The sequence below is a fragment of the Lissotriton helveticus genome, chromosome 2_2, assembly GCF_964261635.1.
Source record: "Lissotriton helveticus chromosome 2_2, aLisHel1.1, whole genome shotgun sequence".
Classification (NCBI taxonomy): domain Eukaryota; kingdom Metazoa; phylum Chordata; class Amphibia; order Caudata; family Salamandridae; genus Lissotriton; species Lissotriton helveticus.
Genome location: NC_136060.1, coordinates 444,573,185 through 444,594,263, shown reverse-complemented (window position 1 = coordinate 444,594,263; position 21,079 = coordinate 444,573,185). Strand labels below are relative to the sequence as shown.

General features: G+C 41.9%; 1 protein-coding gene across 1 annotated transcript in view; it reads left to right on the top strand.

Moving 5' to 3' along the window:
- The window catches only part of CTNNA2 (catenin alpha 2), a 2,858,593-nt gene that overhangs the window by 2,354,169 nt on the left and 483,345 nt on the right, over positions 1-21,079 (top strand). Inside the window, exons 10-11 of the mRNA XM_078679035.1 lie at positions 18,664-18,756; positions 20,014-20,170. Of these exons, the coding sequence (XP_078535161.1) occupies positions 18,664-18,756; positions 20,014-20,170 (250 nt within the window). The remainder of the gene's footprint in view (positions 1-18,663; positions 18,757-20,013; positions 20,171-21,079) is intronic.

Here is a 21,079-nt window from a genome sequence, read left to right as displayed (position 1 = left end):
TAGGAGGGCATGGACTGTGCCCATTGATTCTCTGTAAAAAGTGCCCATCATCTATAACTCATATAAATAATATTGTAGAAATATAAACATAATGAAGGGAACAAAAGTACATACTTAGAGAATTACAATTATTATTAAATTAAAACATAAACACCTGGCTTATCTTACACCTATACCTTATATACTACATATCATCTATACATCCACAAAGACACATCATATCTTTTTGTAACTGATGGCTAGAGTAAACATTGATATGTTTACTCTTGTGGTGATTGTTCAGTGCATTTCCATTTTCTCAGGGGATACCCGGTTCACTGTTTTTTCAATTAATACTTCTACATAGTAGCCAGAGATCACCACGTATGCCTAAAATATGCCTATGGAGTTAGCAAATGTAGTAGTTTTAGTTGAACATGTCATTAGCCCCATGTGCAAGGTGAAGGAAGCACATGCTTCTACTAATAGGTATAGATCTCCTCCCAGAGTTGCTGAACAGCATCTAGGTGGAGATTTATGCCAAGGCTGTTAAATAAATATATGTGTGCATACATCTTCCCTCACAGATTTGAACTTTTTCAGTTGGACTTTGTGTGTGCCTAGCAGCAGATATGATCTGTATTAAGCCTCACTCATATTGTCAGTATGTTGGGCACAAAACAGAAAGAGTTCAGATGGTATGTAGGCCTCAGTGGCCTAGTTTCTGAATGGAGCAGAATGACAGGATATAAAAATGGTCCAAAACCAAGCAGATGGAATTCCCTACATCAAGGGTAGAGAGTATGACTTATAAGTTTAAGTGCAGTATATCACTGCTGTTGTAGGACACTGTTTCCCAGGCAGACACATGTAGAAAATATTTGGTTTAATTAATTAATTAATTCATTCTTTCATTCCTGGGTTCTTTTACAGTGTTAGCTCAACCTATCAGCGGGGTGTAAATAGGCTTGGCAGAGAGCAGAACAATGATTAAGTTGAAGCAACTTAGACACAGCAATTCGACAGAGTAGTATACATGACACAGAGTGTACAACAGTGATCCTATGCGTAAACCAGTAAGTCTAGGAAAAAAAAACATGTGACTAGCCAAAAAAGTTTGCCATGTAATGGCTACAATTCAAGTCCATAGTCACAGGTAATGAGATTAGCAGCTAACCGTGTTGACTAAGGTGCATGTAAGCGAGGGACCACCCAGACGCCATGATTTTATTATATTGGTATATACAAAGAGGCAGATTCAAAAAATTGGCGTATGACGATGGTGGGAGAGATAAGGATGGTGCTTGCACCATACAAACTTGATGCAAACTTGAATCTCCACTATCTCCATGGGAATGGTTCTTTATCTCAAACGTAGGCTAAAGTAATAAATTCAACAATATATCAATGACAGTAAAACAGAATTTGCCCCACAGTAATGACAGCAAACCGTAATGTTGCAAATCACGAATGGTTATTAACAAATTACTAAAGTTAGAATCTCACATTTAATCAATGTGGCAGAAATCAATAGTCAACTGAATACAGCATCTGTGAAAGAAATTGAGTCAATTCAAATTGGCAAATGTAAGTACAGTTTATTTAAAACAGCATATGCAAAGTAAGATCAATTCTGTTGCGGTAAAGTGAATCTTTCCAATGCTAAACTAAGGTTATGGGTAAGTTGGAAAAATTGTAGCAGTGCTGTCAATAAATATAGCATGGAAAGTAGAACCAAATGAAGGTTTCAATCAATAAAATAAGAAATGTACTTACTCTGGAAAGGAAGTCCGTGAGCAGAAATATAAAGAGCGGGAGTCTTGAGAGAAAGGAAAAGAACTTTCACATGCAAAGGTGGACAGGGCAAATCTTCTAACCCATTTTCACACAGTTAAAAAGGTAAATTAAGGCAAAATGATTTTTGATTTCGTTCCGTGCCCTGCATCGCAAAATGCGATGCAGGGCGCGCTACAAAATTAGTTTTATTAATTTAATTGTTTACTTACCTGCAATCATCCATATTCCGGTGTTTATCACCCCCCACCCTGCCCCTCCCCTGCCCCGCCTGCCTGCCCCACCGGAACTCCCTCCATGAGCCTCAGCTGTGTATAAATACTCTACACATTACAGCTAAGTTAAGCTTCACTGCATTTGTGTCAGATACCAAAGGATACTATCACAGGTAAATTGAGTGACTTTTGTGGTTCACCCTCAGAGGGTTTATGGTTGTTGGCTAAATGAGGCTTCCATCCCTATCAATCAATGACCCAATTCCTTACAATGATACAGATATCTTGCTTCCTCTTTCGACTTGGAGATGCCAAAGGGACCTGACAGGATCTGCTCCCATTCATTCACACGGCCTCCTAGCCTTTCTGATCTCCATGTTCATCATAGAAATACCAGTTCATAACCCTGACAGAGGGAGGAGACCTAATTTAATTAGGGAGTAATTTAGGGAGAGCCATTCCTGATAGAAGACAGAGTTACCCAATATGTGTTTTAAAGTTCTTGGAATTTTTATGATAAGGTAAAGAGGTTGTGCTTTGAAAGGAGGAGGGTGTAGGGTGAGACTGAGATGGAAAGATTCCCCTGTAACCGGCCAGTGCACAGTATAATAGTATCACCTCCATGCAACAAACTTGACTGAGACTGTCAGTAATTTTGGTTTATTTTTCCGAGTTCTTGCAATTATTCGCAATAAGTGTCGAGACACAAGAAATTTCAATTGTAATTTTCAAGGCTTTCGTCTAATGCGTACCTGAACTTCATCTATTTTTTTAAATCCGAGACCTGTCTGCAAGATGAGGCTGAATTATACCTTTTCAGTGGAACTGTTAGAAGATAGTAACCTTGATGCAGCTCTGCAAAAAAACATGCTGCATTTAGTTTTTTTCCTGGAATCAAAGTCCCCCTTTCACTCTCTAGGAGGGCTGTGAACGGCGACTTTATATCATCCAAACTGTTTATTTTGAGAAAAATAAATCTTATGCCCATGATATCTCTATAATAGAATTTGCTTGCAGTCTCGTGATATGTTAATATACCTTTACCTAAGCAACAGCTATTCAAATGAATCAATGAACATATGAAGTAAGGGTGTGCTGTCAGAGTGTATTATAAATGTAATACACATTGTTTCATGATAATGAACATAAACTCATAAACTATTATACATGAATAGAGTTTTCACTGGCCTGAGGCCTCAATGAGCAACTAATCCAGTGCAGGTTATGAGGGGGTCTCCTAAGTCCTGTATACAGAAAACTATATAACATCAGCAGCATCTCCTCATAACACTTCTGGACCTGGGAAGACAACACAAGAAGAAGGAAGACCCTGCTGAAAGCAAGTGACTTAATGACTTTTGTTTGGCACTCAGGAACAGGGCCTGCTCTTCGACGATCAGGTGGATGACCGCTAGTTCACTATCTGTAAGGACACAAAAAGCTGAATTAATCCCAACTTCAGGAAGACCACTGAGGCCTGCATTAGACCTGGTTCATGCAAAAATGTGCCTTTAGGTCTGCTGAAAAGCCATAAAGAACTTCCTCAGCAATTGTAGAAAAATGGTACCTAGTCATTTTTCTGTACCGCCGAAAGACCAGAGCAAGCTGAGGCGTGCCCAGGGAAGTCACATTGCAAGGTGTCAGGAAAATCAGGTTTGTCCCGCTATGAGCTTTTTTCAGTGCTGAAAACAGGCTCATATGGATGTTAAAGTAGTTGTATCCAGCCTTGTGGAACTCTTCCCAGTTAAAGCTTCCAACCTTACCCAGCTAGAAGATTTTGAGAACTAAAAAAGTGACCATGGGCCTGATTTAGAGTTTTGTAGACAGGATACCCTGTCCGCTAAACTCTCGATCTGCCCGCCCTCTTTAGAGTTGGGTGGACCATCAGATTTGGTGAATGAATCCATTAGATTTTGAACAGCATTCACCAAACTTTGTTTCTGAAACACAAACATTCACAGTGGGACATTTTGTTTTAAAAATAGAATAAAATACCTAATGCCTCCAATGCACATAGAGTGTTTTTCCCTGGGATTACAGATCATTATTTTAATTGGTCTGTTTGTTCCTGGGAGTGATGTTCAGAAAAAAATAATATTAGACCATTAGCCCTAAATAGGGTGGGCAGTGTGATGCCCTTACTCAAACAACCAGCAATCCATAAGGCCTTCGGAGTAAGCTTTCTGTCGATGGAGGCAACAGCAGCCCTGCCAACAGAAAGCTGATGATCTGCCTGACACAAAATAGGGCTGGTAAATCCAACATCCAGCAGGCTCCATCATGCTTGTGAGAGAGTAACCTGGTTGCCAAAATCTAATCCAGTATAATTCACTTGGTGTATATGACCTCCTCTATATTGGGGTCAATCTAAAATTGCACCTGGTCCTGGTCAACCTCAAACTCATATTTTTTAATCATGCTATACGTTGTCTGAGAACTCTTTCTCTTAAAATATTAAACATTTATATCCCCAGTTTTACCTATCAAATTTTAAATATTTAGATGTATTTTTGCTTATTAAAATTGTCTCTTTTGTCTAAACGTGTTTGGGAACTTTATTGTTCCTTTGTCCTTAAACGTGAGGGAGTTACCTACTGCTTGTGATAAAGCTACTTATTGTTCAGCAGATTTTCGCAGACATTTGTGTTGAGACCTAAACAAGGTGGGTTTGTAAGGGTTCTACCTTTCCAAAAATATTAACCCATGTTCTGACATATCAGTAGTGACATGTAAGTGTGTTTAGAATGGGAAGTAAAGAAAGTAAGGGCTTGAATCTCAAAGAGAGCCATAAGTCTGCACCCAAAGGTCTACAACCTCGTGTGAATGCAGATGTACAAGTGCCAGCAATTCACAAAAGTTTTTAGTGGTACTCATGGGATACTTTTGAATGTCATTTCTCAATAGCAAAAAGGCAGGTTCTATTTGTCTAAGTACAAACAAAGGTAGCACAGAGAGAAGTTTTAAAATATCCAGTGTATCTCTCATAACACTGGCATACTATGTACTGTCTAGCAATAGTACAGACTCCCATGTGCAATGCTCTAAGAGTGCCTTCATTGTGGTCAGAAGGAAGGAATACCGTCCTGCACAAAAACAATCCTGAGAGGTGTTATTCCTATTTTTATGAGTCCTGGACAATGCAGTACACATGCAAAGAAGAAGTAACGAGAAGGAATTAAGATATTTCTCCTTGTTACACCTCTGTCGGGTAGGCGTGCCATTTCAACTCAATACCAGGTTTACAAGTCTTTGTAAATCTGGTTTAGTGCCAGATTCCATGGATAGATGCACAGGAATGCCCATGCACCACCAATTGAACGCCTCCCTGACGCAAGGTAACGCAATGCAGTGCATTGTACTGCTTTTCATTACTGTTTTTTCCAAGCCCCCCAAATTGACATTCGTTTTGCTTTGAAAATATCAAAAAGGATTGTTCATCTGGGATGCATCAAAAAAGTGACGCAGCCATGATGAAAAATCTTTGTATGTACTTTCTTTTTTGAATAATGTGCCAGCATTACTGACGTGATCACCTACTTTCAAGTTTTGCTCAGTATACATGTCCTGAAAGGGTTGTCTCCCATAAGTCCCCACTCACACTTCCTGTTTTGAAACCAGCCCTCATAATAAGACTGATGAGAAAGAAAGGAGTGGGCATGCATAAGTACTGGGATCATTAAGGAAGTATCAGAGTGATGTAGATTACCTGTAAGTGACTCGAGCATTACCTCATCACCTTACTCATCCCACCCCTTACCTATTGAACGTATGGCCAAAGAAACATACCTCATAAGCTGAAATAACACAAAGGGAAAACTTAAAGGCCTTAATGTAAGAGAGAAAATGTTTATCATTCAACACCCTTTCTTGTAATAACGTGTTGCTACTGAATACATCATCTGAAATCTATAATTCAATGGTATAGCAACATCAAGTTAGAGACATACAGCACTTAACCCCTTCGATGCTTGTGACGGAACTGTTCCGTCATCAGTCACGGCTGAGCTGTGCAGATGACGGAACGGTTCCGTCACGACCGCACCCTGTTCTGGAATGTCCAGCACAGGGGCGGAATCGGCGCCGCACTGAAGCGGTTAATAACTGAAGAACCAAAAGCTAATGCAGACCCTTGAGCAACATTTAGGGGGCCTATTACGATGACGGTCGGACTTTCCTCCAACCGGCACCGTGGCGGAAACGGGACCAACCGACTTCCAGTCAGCAGTTCCGACTGCCTGATTACGATGCGACTGAACACTGTTTGTTGTATACTCCCATTTCTCTATGGGAGCTTGTGCTATGGCCATAACCGACTGTAATACAGGCTCCCATAAGGAAATAGCTGTGTGTGTAAAACACTGCACCTTGTGGCAGGCCTCCATGTGGATTTACAGGGGGCACCCTAGGTACCCCCTTGGCCACCAACCGTAGGCTGTGGACCCCCAAAGTCGCATTCCGACTGCCTTACTGTGTCAGAATGGCTGGCACAGAAAGGCTGTCGGAGACTGACAATGTACTCCCGATGGCGGAAACGCCGTCCAAAGGGGATTACAGTATGTCCTACCGGATGGAAGACTCTGAGAGCCGGTCGGAACCATGTTGGAATAACCAACTTGTTTATGCTCCGACCACTGACATCGTAATTTGGCGGTCGGACTGCAAACTGTCCGTGCTGGTCGGAAAGCCTCCCACTGTGGTCGGAAAGCTTCTGACTTGCAGTAGGAAGCTTTCCAACCAAAACCATAACCGGTCCCTAAGTCTACAATGAGTGACAAATGTGGAGGGTGTAGTCCACGGGGTTGCTTTGTATACAACTGACACAGAAAACCCGCCCACTCCCCTCAAGAGATTCCCATAGTAATGTGGCCTGTAAATGTGCCAGGGCACTCTCCACCAGCTTCCTGATAAGCACGTGACATGACTGTCTTAAACCATCTTGCCAAAGTGGATGTAGACCGCATCTAGTTCACACTCCCATCTGGCAGAAAATTGGGAATAAGCACCCAATACTGAAAAAAGGCGACCGAGCAGCTTTCAGGAAATGGGCGCATATGAAAGACAGGAAGTGAGGAAGTATGAGTGCAGTCTCATCATGGGAGACATCCCTCTCCGCCTATGGAAAGTGAGGAAAGCTTAGAACTAGGTGAGCCACTACCAGTGATCAATGATGCTGGTACATCACTGAAACAGGAAGAGAGTGGGATGAGTAAGGTTATGAGGAGATAATGCCTTATGCACACGAAGCTCTTTAGTTTTCTATGACTGACACCTTATAATGATTTTTTGGTGCTTCTGTTTTTTTTTAGAACAATCTTTGAGCCGTGTTGGATGCATACAAATACACCGCTCAAAGACGTGCCTTGCTCCCAGCACATCAGCCAATGGCGACGCGCGAAGCTGGCGGGCTTCTAATCAACAGAAGCCCCGCATTAGAATACCGCCTGGCCTGGCACGCGCGCGCCCGGGCCTCCGGGGCCCAGGGTGCTGCTTTGCTACCAGAAGCCCCTCGATGCATGCAAGCCACGTCCTAAAGAACCGTGAAGTGAAATGGCTTCGCGGAGAACAGATGGATGCGGGTTTACAGGGCGATGCACGCTGGAGACGCGAGCAGATTAATACCACGGGGGGAGGCTGCGGGAAAACTGCAAAGACGGGGGCATTTGAGCTGTGGCATGAATCATTTCCAACTGGTAGCTCTGCCCACGGGCACGACGAGCGCTCAGACTGACTCTTTGAAAACGCTCCGGTCTGTTGGCATGCAGATGTGCACCAGTAATCGCTCTTATAGAATAAAAGTTTAGCATGCATATTTTAGCAATAATTAACGAGGAAAACCGATCTTATGAACGGGTTTATTAAACAATTGGACAAATGATACACGTCAGTGCACGAAGGCAGGTATTTCAAAATGTGAAACTGGCGAAAATAACATATCTATGGAGAAAGTAATACATTTAATAAATGTGTAATGAAAATACATTTACAGATTTCAAAGGTTTGACGGGTGTCGAGGCTTTGTGAGTTTGTAAGTGGGCCGCCAATGATGATTTGCTACAAACGCTTATTTTGTGTTAAATGCCCCTTGTTCAAGAATATCCCACTGGATTAACAACAACCCCATGAAATGATCTGATAAGTAAGTTAGGGAGTTTCTGGTACACAACAGCCACAGCCTTGGCACCTTGGAACGGTTTGAAGAATATATTCCAAAAGAGCAAATACACTCTTTTGAAAGTTTTCTGGTCCGTTAGTTGGGAACAGAATGGAGCTATGTTCTGAAAAATAACCGTGGGGCAGAGTATTTGCAATTCACGCAGTTTTCTCTCCGATCATTTTTATTGTAAGGTGTTGTCTGTGTGCATAAAATAACCAACACAAATATTTCAAATGACCCAACATGAACCTTCTGTAATAAAAGTATATTAATTATGGATTTAAACACATGTAATATGTCATTGACTGTTTTTAGGCATGGCTGTATATGTATGAATATATAATATAATGTAATATAACATAATGTAATATGGTATAAAGTAATATAACATAGTATAATATAATAAAATATAATATAGTATAATATAATATAAGTAGAAAATACTGCCACTAACTTCCTTGTTACAATTGATTTATTACAACTCTAGTTCTCTGTACTAAGAAAATTACATATCTGCTCAACAAGTGCTGCTTGTGTAACACATACTTTTGTTCATTCACAATCCCTCTGTGATAACCTCTCCTGTTCGAGGATACAATAACCAACTTAGTGAATAGTCTGCATCATATTTCACCTGATTCCTCTTCTGCTGGTACCTCCTCATTGGGTTCTGTAGACTCTCTCAGTCCTTTACACTCAACTCAGGTCATTCCATCGGCACACACAGATTTTGGCCAGATTCATGCTAACAGCGCCAACAATCTTACAAATTCTATTTCATCTAGCTCTCCTATCTTCTCCCTATGAAAATCTGGCAACTCACCAGGGGCGGCTTCTCCAGAGGGGCCAAAAGGACGGCGACACCCCAAAACCACGTATTGTAGTATTGTATTGTAACTAAACTTATAATGCGCACAGCTACCCGCATGGGGTTTCCCGGCGCCAGCAAGAGGTAGTAGTGGTGGTAGGTTCAGGAAATCATCACTGAGGGAAAAGCAACGTTTTAAGCTTTTTTCGAAATTTCGTTAGGGAAGGCTCAAGTTTTAGTGGAGCTGGAAGAGAATTCCACAGCTTGGGGGCAAGAGAAGAGAAAGAGCGTCCGCCCATTCTTGCCAGTTTGAAACGTGGAATCAAAAAATTCCCTTGAGACAAGGATCTAAGGAGGCGGGAGGGAGAGTAAGGTTGGACGAGAGACTGGAGGTAGGCTGCTTGATCTTATGCATGAAGCAGAGGGCCTTAAATTTGATTCTGCTTTCGATGCGGAGCCAATGCAGATCTTTAAGATAAGGGGAGATGGGGGATCTCCAAGAAACTTTACAAAGTAGACGAGTGGCCGAGTTCTGAACAAGCTGGAGTTTCCATTGAGACTCCACCGTGGCTCCAAGGTAAAGTACATTACCATAGTCCAGGCGTGAGATGACTAAAGCCTGGATTACAGTATGCCTTGTTGAGTCCGGGAGCATCCAGAGGATTTTGCGAAGCCACCCTAAGATGGAAAAGCAGGTGGCTGCCACTCTGACTACTTGGTGCCGCATAGATAGTGACTCATCCAGACCAAAGCCAAGGTTCCGTACCTGCGTAACAGGCAGGGGTAGTGGGCCCATTTCTGGTGGCCAATGTTGAGGGCCCCAGAGATGTTTGTGTTTGCCTAGGATAACCACCTCAGTCTTGTCTCCATTCAATTTCAGGAGATTAGTCTGCATCCACTCCGCCACTCGGCTAAGCCCTAGTTTGAGAGCAGACGGGGCACACGCCTTAGCCGGGGAGAGGGAGAAGATGATTTGAGTGTCGTCTGCGTATGAATAAAGGGAAAGACCAGAGTCTTCCACGATGCTTGCCAGGGGCCTCACATAGATGTTAAAGAGCATTGGGCTCAGTGAGGACCCCTGGGGCACCACATGCGCAGACGAACGAACAGAGGAGACAGAGTTGGAAGAGAAGACCTGGAATGAGCGACCGCTCAGAAAGGAGGAAAGCCAGGCCAAAGCAGGGCCAGTCACTCCGGCTGTCTTCAATGTTTTCAAAAGAACATGGTGTGAAACCGTGTAAAACGCGGCGCTTAAGTCTAGGAGAATAAGCGCCGAGGTTCCACCCTCATCGAGGCGGGAACGCAGGTTCTCAGTAACCCCCAAAAGGGTGGTTTCTGTGGAAAAATGGGTACGAAACCCAGATTGGGACGGAAGTAGGAAACCTGTAGCCTCGATGTGGGAGGTAAGGTGAGTGTTAATATGCCTCTCCAGGATCTTTGAAAACATTGGCAGCAGGGAAATGGGGAGGTAGTTGGAATATATCTTGAGATCAGCACCAGGTTTTTTTAAGAGTGGGATCACCATGGCTCTTTTCCAATCGTCAGGGACAATAGATTCTCGTAATGAGGTATTTCGGAGCTCTTGAATGACCAGGAGCAGGTCTGGAGAGAGCTGTCGGAGAATGTCAATGGGAATTGGGTCAAAGGGAGAGCCTGAATTTACCTTGGCCATGCAATCGCAAAGCGAAGTCTGATGGAACTGAGGCCAGTCTGAGATCAGTGCCACCGCGGATAGAGGGCCAAGTATATCCGGGTTAGGAAGATCATGCGATGTCCCGGGAGAAGTAGAAGAGAGTGATTTATAGATCATGTCAACTTTGGAGATAAAGAAATCGTCGATTTTATTGCATTGGGTTTCACACAAAGCCGGTGGGGTGGAGGAGGTATTTGAACCTGCTAGCTTTTTCACCATTGAGAATAAAGCTTTCGGCCGGCTAGTGGCACTGTTGATGGACTCCGAGACATAAGAGGCTTTCGCCTTTCTGCAGGCTCGATGGTACTGCCTAAGTGCAGAACGGTAAATTAATTTATCGTTTTGGGTATAAGTCTTTCTCCAGGATCTTTCCCGCTGTTTACATTTAGACTTCAAAACTTTCAAATCGTCCGTGAACCCTGGAGCAGGAGGGAGGTGTGTAATGGGATGTCTGGAGCTTAGTGGTAGATGATGGTTAATGTTGGAGGACAGCCATGTAGAAATTCCTGGTTCAGCGAAGTACACATTAAGTTAGAGTTAGGGCGGCTGGCAAGTAGTGTGGCATTGAACGCAGGAATATTCAGTTTGGCCCAAACTCTGTACCTGCTCATAGTAACAGGAAGGGACTCTTTCCTAGTACTCTCTACAGTCAGGCTAAAAGGGATAGCAAAGTGGTCTGACCATTCGAGGGGAAGAGCAGGGGTACTGCAGTCAAGTGATATGTTTGAAATGACTGGGTCAAGTAGGTGGCCAGCCTGATGAGTCAGGCCCTGATTGCGGAGTATTAAGTTAATAGCCTCACAATCAGATAAAAACATACTACTTAAGCTGTTTTGGGTGTCTTCCAAGTGGAGGTTTAGGTCCCCCAAGATTGTAAAATTGGCTGACTTCAGTGAAAGCGGGGCTACTCGTTCAGCAAATGATGAAAGCCATCGGGTGGGTTTGTCGGGGGGGACGATAAATAAGTATTCCCGAAAATGTTAGTTGGGAAGAGACTGCAAGTTTAAATAAAGCGGCTTCGCAGTCGGGGAATGGGAGAGCTTCCAATTGACAAGAGTGAGTAGCCTTAAAAATAATCGCTATCCCGCCACCTTTCCCCGTGTCCCTGTCTTGTCGGACAATAACATAGCCGGTAGGTAGAGCACTAGCCACATCTGGGCTCACTCGCATCTCATATCTTAAAATATTACAGTTTTGACATGTAATGAAACAATCTCACCAATCATTTGTTTACATGGAAAAGCTGCAATATCACCTTGCACCAGAAGAGGCTCTCCTACGGTGTATGGCGTATGTCAGGCATGGGCTGTTACAGCCCGTCCTTTCACAGATGCAATACATATCTGACATGATGCACTAGCGTATTCCAGCAAAATTATATTTCGTTTGAAAGCCCTACCACTTTATAAATTGACAGGCCCTTCAGACAATCTGCAATGCTTGCTTGTCCTCTAGATGTATTCCTTTGGAATGGGAGAAAGCCATGGTAGAGCTGTGCCGGGAATCCCTGTCAAGGGTAGCTGTGCGCATTACAAATTTAATTTAATAATAATAGAGCGTTTGTTGAAGAAAAGCACTGCTGTCCCTGCTATTCTCAGACCAATCTCTCTCCTCCCTCTTCCAGTGAAAACCCTGGAAAAACAATTGAACATAATCGTTTATATCCATCTGGAAACCAACAAATCTGCCCTTATTGCAGTGCTGGATGACCTTTGAATGGCAGCTGACAAGGGCGACTTTGTTGCCTTGAGCTGCCTTTGATGCCACCTTGCATGAGTTGCTTGATCGCAAGACTGGAAGAAATTAGCATCAAGGATACAGCTCTGAGCGAGGTCAGTTAAAAAAGTAACAAAAAAGCTCAAGCAATCCACCTTCCTCTATTTCAGTACAGGTTAGGTCAAGGGTAGCCCCAGGGCTCATATTTAAGCCAAAATATTTTCTCCTATACATTAGGCCATTGGCCCAATTGATTTGTGATCAATGTATCATTCTCATGAATTACACAGATGACACCCAGCTAATCTATGGATCAAACAGCTCTGGCACGCTTTGTAAATGTAATGTAAAGTGATACTTGCATAGCGCACTACTCATCCGCAATGGTCTCAAGGCGCTTGTACGAATACCGCTGTGGAACCCATCCTGGCTTTCCCTGTGAGGTGTCCACTCCTGGGCACCCCCAAGGTGGAGGCCAGGCATCCTTAGCGTTGTGGGGGCCGTTGTGGAGATTAAGCAAGCTATTGCCCAGAGTTGCAGAGTGGGACTCCATGATTGGAATAGGCACCGAGGCGAGAATTATCAGGTCCGTGGAATTTTTGAGCCCAAGATCCGCCGAGGCGGGGAATTGAACCCTGGTCCCGATCCAGACCTCTGCGTCAGGGTCTGCCGCTCTAACCATTGAGCCACACTTCTCCACTCTTGATACTCTTCATCAATGCATGTGCAAAATTACTAACTAGCTGACTCACACTGTCTTCAATTTCAATGGAGATAAGATAGAGATTTCTGAGCTGCTCTAGGAATAAGATACCTCGACCACTAACTGTTGACTTCTAGACTTCTCCCAGGGAATTCCCTTCCTCTGCCTCAAAATTCGTAAGACACCTGGGCTTTTAATGTGATCTTCCACTAACTTCCCAAGTTAACAAACTGGCATCTACCTGCTTCTCTTTATCAAAAATACTGCAGAAGATCCTGCCTTTACTTCCATCGCACCATTGCTCTTTGGTGGTGCGGGCGCAAGTTTGAGCAGATTCGACTCGCTGGAACTTCCGCTGGGGGCCCTAAAAAACTCCCTGTTGTTGGGGTTCCCAGATTATTTTCTTAAGATACTGAACAGAATTCAGACTGCAACAGCCCTATTTGCCCTTACTATGTAAATGCCAGCATTTGTAAAGCACACAGCTACCTCCAACGGAGGTGTCCCAGCGCTGGGGGCTATCGGGAAGAGTAAGCAAGCCATTGCCCAGAGTCATATGGTGCTGGGCAAACCTGTCGCCGGAGCCAGGGATCGTACCGTGAACGCTGTGGTCGGGAGTCAGGCACCCTGGCCGCTGCGCCACACCTTTTCCACTATCTCTGCTACTCATTGGCCACTGCTGCATTTGACAAATTCCATTGACTTCCTTTGCCTGAAAGAATTTTCTTTAAATCTCTTTGCATTGAGCATAGATCTATTCATTAAGTAGGACTACCCTACCTGCAGTATAAATGTCAATGCTACTATTCGTCCCGCCACCTTTGATGCCAATCTTTTGATACAGCGGAAATTCAAACATTTCATGGCATTTTCGGTTCCAACCTCCTACCTGTGGATTAGCCCGCCACCCCCTTTATGTTATGTTATGTTATCATAAGCTTATAAAAGCGCCTTATCACCCAGGGGTATCTAAGCGCTTTACTTTCTATCTCCGACCTGTCACGTTTCAGGTGGACTCTTATGCTCTGTATGTACAACCTTTAGTCTGCTGAATTTAGTTGGGGAGTAAACTGCTATTGGAGTGCCAGGAACCCTTTCCAGGTAACAGTACCACTTTATAAATGATAAGAATATTAATAATAATAATAATGTTATAGTTGAGTGGTGATTTCGTACTGCCTGTTGTCAGCAGCTAAGGTAAAAGATAGGTCATAAAGCATAATTACAGCCCCAGATTAAACTAGAAAGGAAAATTGGCTTTTTGTTATTCTGATTTTTGTTTCTAAAGCGAACAGCGTTCAACAGAAAGGAGATAATTTTGGAAACAAGTTTATTTTATGCATGAGAATGACATTACAGGAAAGATAGAATGTACACGTTTGTTCAGATTCTGACCTACAGTATTCCTAATTTGACTTGCATTAAACTGATTCAAATATCTTTTTTGCAACATTGCTAACAGCTTTTTGGTGTGTTTAATTGTGCATTGCAGATTCTGCTTCTACCCTTCATGTATGTTATCATACTACCACTTTTCTACTAATGAGAAAGGCATCAAGGGTTTAAATCATTTGTGGGAAAGGCGATGGTATGACCACAGAAGAAATAAAATGCCTTCTGCTGTTTTTTAAAAAAGATATTGCAAATCACCTTGGAGTTCCATGACCTCATAAAATAATTCAGCCTTTGCATCTCTTGTACATGACTCCTCGATAACATGCAATATCCTTATAATGAATGACAGGGGGTACATTATCCCATGTATATTACTTACATTACATGCTTGCGTGTTTTATTGTATACAAATCAGTGGTAGAAACTGATATTTCAAAAGAAACGTGGAATATGGAAATATTTCACTGACCCCTGTGAAGTAACGGTTTAATAATTATGACAGCCCCTAGCTCACTCTGCACAGCTTTACCATTGTCAGGGCTACTAGGATTAAGCTGTTAGGTTATTTAAATTATACAGCTAGTTTATCTAAATTATATGATAAAAGGGGCAAATCTATGCTACATTCTCTGTTTTCCATTTGAGCGAAAGCAACGTTCTTTAGGAAATCTGCAAACCATGTGGAAAATGATGTGTCAAATGTGGTACATCTATAAATATGTGAGAAATGCTGCAACCACATAATTACATACATACATTGTTCCTCACCATTGTCAATTGTTTTATCAACAATGTATGTATGAAAGATATTTTAAAAGAATCACTTCTCAAGCAGTGCTTATTGTTAGCTGCTCTTTGATGAAAACAGATATTTTCAAGTTCAATACACCAAATATGCTTGTAATATAAAATACATAAGTGTTTTTCTACTTTAGCATCCATATAAATTGTTTCTCATGCCAACGGCCCAACCCACCAAATAGAATTTCACCAAACATGGCATCAAAGTTGAGGTTGGTTCATGAAAATCCATTCTGTAGATTTTGAGATGTTAGTGTTTAATTTGCAGAGCAGGTAGAAAGGGGTTAACACTTTTGTATATGTCTGTTGTTCTAGACTCATGAATAACTTGTGAGTTCAAGAATACTAATTATTATAGTATGATTGGCGAAGGGAGCCTGTCTCCTATTGTCTCATTAGATCTGTGTCACCAGAGGTGGTACCATGGATACAAGAGTTCTGTAACATCTGATTGCCCACCAAAAGACACACATTTCTCCTGCTGCAGTCATTATAGTACTCTGGGCACAGTCCCCATGTTCTTCATTTCCTAAAATGTCTCAGGCCTTAACGAGTAACTCCCAAAGGACTCTCCCCCTTAGTGGTACTTGAAAAATAAGTCTGACAAAGTAGTGGGATTCATGACTAATATTTGTGACACAAGAATTCCCAATACCTAAAATAGTGTCCGGATACTACCATGCCTTCAACCCCTTCCATGCTTATGACAAGCTCAGCTCATGAGGCACAGTGGAGCTGTGCTCATGATGAGCTGAGCTCGTCATAACTGCCACGGCCCTCCCACGCGCGGCTAATTCCCCACCTGTGCGGGCGTTCTATTGGAGTGGGCGGAGTCATGACGAGTCCAGCTCGTCATGAGCACAATTCCACGGTGCAGCATGATGAGCTGGACTCATCATGAGTACCGCGCGCGGCCCCTCCCCCCACTGCGGGGGAATTAACCCCGCGTGGAAGGGGTTAAGATTGCCACAGTACCAGGCCACCTTTTTAGCTGTTGGGAATTCATGAGTCAGAAATCCGACCTGCAACTTCCGATTTTGAAACTTATGATGGATTCAGAAGCTCAGAAAGGCTGTGTGTAGTTGGGGTTGGGCAGCCGTACTGTATTGAACACACAGCTTGGGTGCAGGCCAGGCTCTGAGCACAACCTCACTGAGCACAGCCAAATACTAGACACAGCTGGAGCTGTTAAATAAGTACAACATAAAAAGATTAAATTCTCTTGAAAGAGACAAAGCTAAAAACTGAGTTGTGTTTCTGGCTCAAACACGCACACCCTCTAAAATGCATCCCATAACCTGTGGCATCCGTCATTCTCAAAACACAATTTTGGGAATGCACAGAAAAATAAAAACAGTTATCAGGAACACAACATGGTGGAAAGTTCTGGTGGGAGCTGTGTGTGTTGATAACCTTAACTAGAAAATGTCTGTGGTTTTGCTTGTTTAAAATATGTTTTTTGTTTATGGATTTGTAAAGCGCATGCTACCCGAAGGCTTCCCAGCGCTGAGGAGAAAGTGCAATTAGGGCGCAGAAGTTATCATGGAAAGAGCCAGTTTTGCGGTTTTTCCTAAATGCCAGTTTGTCTGTTAGCAGTCGCATTTGTTTAGGTAGGAAGTTCCAGAGACTAGGAGCCATATATGAGAAAGATCTACCTCCCCACCAGGATCTCTTTATTCTTGTCCTTTTCATGAGCAGATCTGCTGAGGATTTTACAGATCTACCCGGAGCATTGGGTGCAACAAGCTTTCTTATTAAGGCCGCGCCTTTGCCATTCATTGCTCTGTGGGCCATACAGAGTGACTTAAACTTGATCCTGGCTCGGATTGGTAGCCAGTGCAGTATTTTAAACGGAGCTTTCACTGACTGTTGTCTGGGCATGCCTATCAGTATCCTGGCTTCGGCATTCTGGCCCAGCTGTAGTCTATTCATGACATATTTGGGGTATCCTAGGTAGAGGGAGTTACCGTAGTCCAGCCGTGATATCACCATGGCCTGAACCACAGTTCTTCGGGTTTGTTCTGGGATAAGAGGCAGGATCTTCCGGATAATGCCAAGTATTCCAAAACATGTAGCTGGCAATTTATTAGCTCGTGTCTCCATGGAAAGACTGTGATCTAACCATATTCCCAGATTTTTTGCTGCATATTTTGGGAAAGGGGTTTCCCAATTCTGGAGGCCAGCAGATGATGTTTCTAGGGCCCCCCTTATTTCCCAGGAACATAAGCCCTGCTTTTCCTCCGTTCAGCTTTGGCTACATCTGTTCATTTTCCGCTACTTTTAACATGCAGGAGGCTAACTTGGTGTGCTTGGATTGTGGGCCCTCTATTACTGATAGTAGCAACTGGGTATCATCTGCGTATGACACAATAAAATAGCCCAAATTCTTGCATTGTCTTTGCCAGAGGTTGCATGTAAAGATTAAATAGTGTGGGGCTCAGTGCGATATTTGTAGGGTATCCGATAGGTGCTCATCTGTTATCTGAAAGGATCTGTCTTCTAGGAATGAGGACAGCCATTTTATCGCAGTGTCTGTAATACCCGCTTCCTTTAGCTTGAGGATCATAGTGTTGTGATCCACCGTGTCAAAGGCTGCACTAAGATCAAGAAGCAGGATAGCAGCAACACACCCCTGGTCTAGGATTCCCTTAAGTTTCTCCGTGACCACCAACAGGGCGGACTCTGTACTATGTTGTGGGCTGAAACTCATTTGTGTGTGGTGCAGCACCCCATTCTCTTCTAAAAATTGGGACAAGGTTTGATTGATAAAAAAATTAAATATTGAAAAATATAATGTTTGTGTGCTTTTATTGCAAAGTGAAGTTTTATAAACAACCGTAATGCTAAAGGAACCATGAAATATAGAAAATATTTCACATTCCATGTGAAATCTAAACATTCTAATTCCAATCAGTGCCCCGTATAAGTTGCAACATGAAGAGAACGTGTTTTAAAGCTACCTTAAAATAAAAACATGTAATATAAAAAATACATAACAGGCAACGTGTACAAACGTTCTACATTGATATGCTCTTTCTTTAAAATATTTGAATATTTACATAAATAAAAAATAATTGTTTTGGAATACATAACTGAAGGCAGTGCACAGCGGCAAAATTACAACCGTTCTTTGATAAACATTTATGACTTTTTTCCTGTAAAACTAATTCGCCCACTGAGCATTCTGTGGCTACACACAGCCCATGATGTTTTTGCAGTGTCTGGTTATTTTGTAGTAAATTTGAGATTGCTGTTTGGTCAAAGCAGCAATTGGAGTCTCTGCAACCCATACTAGCTGGAGTAAAACTACACAGCAGGCAGGGCTTAAATATTTTTCAATGGTTCGCTGTTTTCTTGAAAATCCCCTCGCAAATGTTTACTGTCCTTTCTGTTTTTTTTTAACAGGTTGCGAACTTGGCCTGTTCCATCTCCAATAACGAAGAAGGCGTGAAATTAGTCCGTATGGCAGCAACACAGATTGATAGCCTGTGCCCACAGGTAGGTGTGAACCGTGCCAGGAAATAAATGAAGATTTAAAACATTAGCAAGCAGATGGTACCCGAAGTATGTATGCACAGAAACATGTCTATCTATCTATCTATCTATCTATCTATCTATCTATCTATCTATCTATCTATCTATCTATCTATCTATCTATCTATCTATCATCTATCTATCTATCTATCTATCTATCTATCTATCTATCTATCTGTCTGTCTGTCTGTCTGTCTGTTTATCTATCTATCTATCTATCTATCTATCTATCTATCTATCTATCTATCTATCTATCTATCTATCTATCTATCTATCTATCTATCTATCTATCTATCTATCTATCTATCTATCCATCTGTTGATCTATTGATCTATCTATCTATCTATCTATCTATCTATCTATCTATCTATCTATCATCTATCTATCTATCTATCTTTCTATCTATCTATCTATCTATCTATCTATCATCTATCTATTATCTATCTATCTATCTATCTATCTATCTATCTATCTATCATCTATATATCTATCTTTCTATCTATCTATCTATCTATCTATCTATCATCTATCTATCTATCTATCTATCTATCTATCTATCTTTCTATCTATCTATCTATCTATCTATCTATCTATCTATCTATCTATCTATCTATCTATCTATCTATCTATCTATCATCTATCTATCTATCTATCATCTATCTATCTATCTATCTATCTTTCTATCTATCTATCTATCTATCTATCTATCATCTATCTATCTATCTATCTATCTATCTATCTATCTATCTATCTATCATCTATCTATCTATCTATCTGTCATCTATCTATCTATCTATCTATCTATCTATCTATCTATCTATCTATCTATCATCTATCTATCTATCTATCTATCTATCTATCTATCTATCTATCTATCTATCTATCATCTATCTATCTATCATCTATCTATCTATCTATCTATCTATCTATCTATCATCTATCTATCTATCTATCTTTCTATCTATCTATCTATCTATCTTTCTATCTATCTTTCTATCTATCTTTCTATCTATCTTTCTATCTATCTATCTATCTATCTATCTATCTATCTTTCTATCTATCTATCTATCTATCTATCTATCTATCATCTATCTACCTATCTATCTATCTATCTATCCATCCATCCATCCATCCATCCATCCATCCATCCATCCATCCATCCATCCATCCATCCATCCATCTATCCATGTGCTTTCTGTAAAATACATTTTCCAATTCCAGGTAATAAATGCTGCTCTCACCTTGGCCGCCAGACCGCAGAGTAAGGTTGCGCAAGATAACATGGACGTCTTTAAAGATCAGTGGGAAAAACAAGTTCGGGTTCTTACAGAGGCCGTGGATGACATCACTTCCGTGGACGACTTCCTGTCTGTTTCAGGTACCTGAACTAAACTATTTAAATATTGGTCTTTATAAATGCGTACAGTGTAATACATCAAAGTAGGTCTCAGGCAGGAATGGACTCCGAGCTCTGTAACTAGTGGATATTTGTTTTCTTCCCCCTTTGACATTTTTGAGAAAAGTGTGATTCTGTAAAAATATCAGAGGGTAAGGTATTTTCATAATTAGTGCTACTTTTCCAACTTTCTCACACCAGGGGACCGTTTTTTTTTCTTTCCAACCACTGCCAAAGCCTAGCCATCCCTTTTTATTACTTATAAATCACCACTAAGGTCTACCCGATGAGCCCAATGAGAGGGGGCATTATTACAAAAACCAGGGACAGTATAAAATATGTTTTATGTGCCCTGGTACATAAAAATAGCCAAAGTCATGTTTTTCCTATTGTAGTGCTGCTAGCCCATAAGCTAACATGGGGAAGGCTTTTTGCATTAGAGCTAGATAGCAATACCATTCAAAGCATCAAAATAATAGTTACAATAAATCAAAAAACTTGCTTCATTATAACTAATGCAGGAAATTTGCTTTAGAGCTTACTATCCGGAAGTTACCCAAAGCAGCCCTGTAGCAGCCCCTTCTGAATAGGTCAGCCTTTTGACAGCCTGAGCAAAGCTACCCTCAGAGTGGGTGTGTAGAAGCTGAGGACTGCAAAAAAACAGGCATTTGGTGGGAGGAGATTTGCTTCCTGGCGAAGTCAGGCAGAGGAAGAGGGCTTGCTAGATATGATGGACTTCAAAGGCAGGAGCCTCTGCATAAAAGAGATGTCACATGACCCACCACCCCCACTTCCTTAATCTCTAGCCAGATGGGAGCTTCTCTAACTCGATTAGGTGAGGGAGTGGAAGGAGAATGTTAGCCACACCTACGGTTGGGTTACGCAGATACA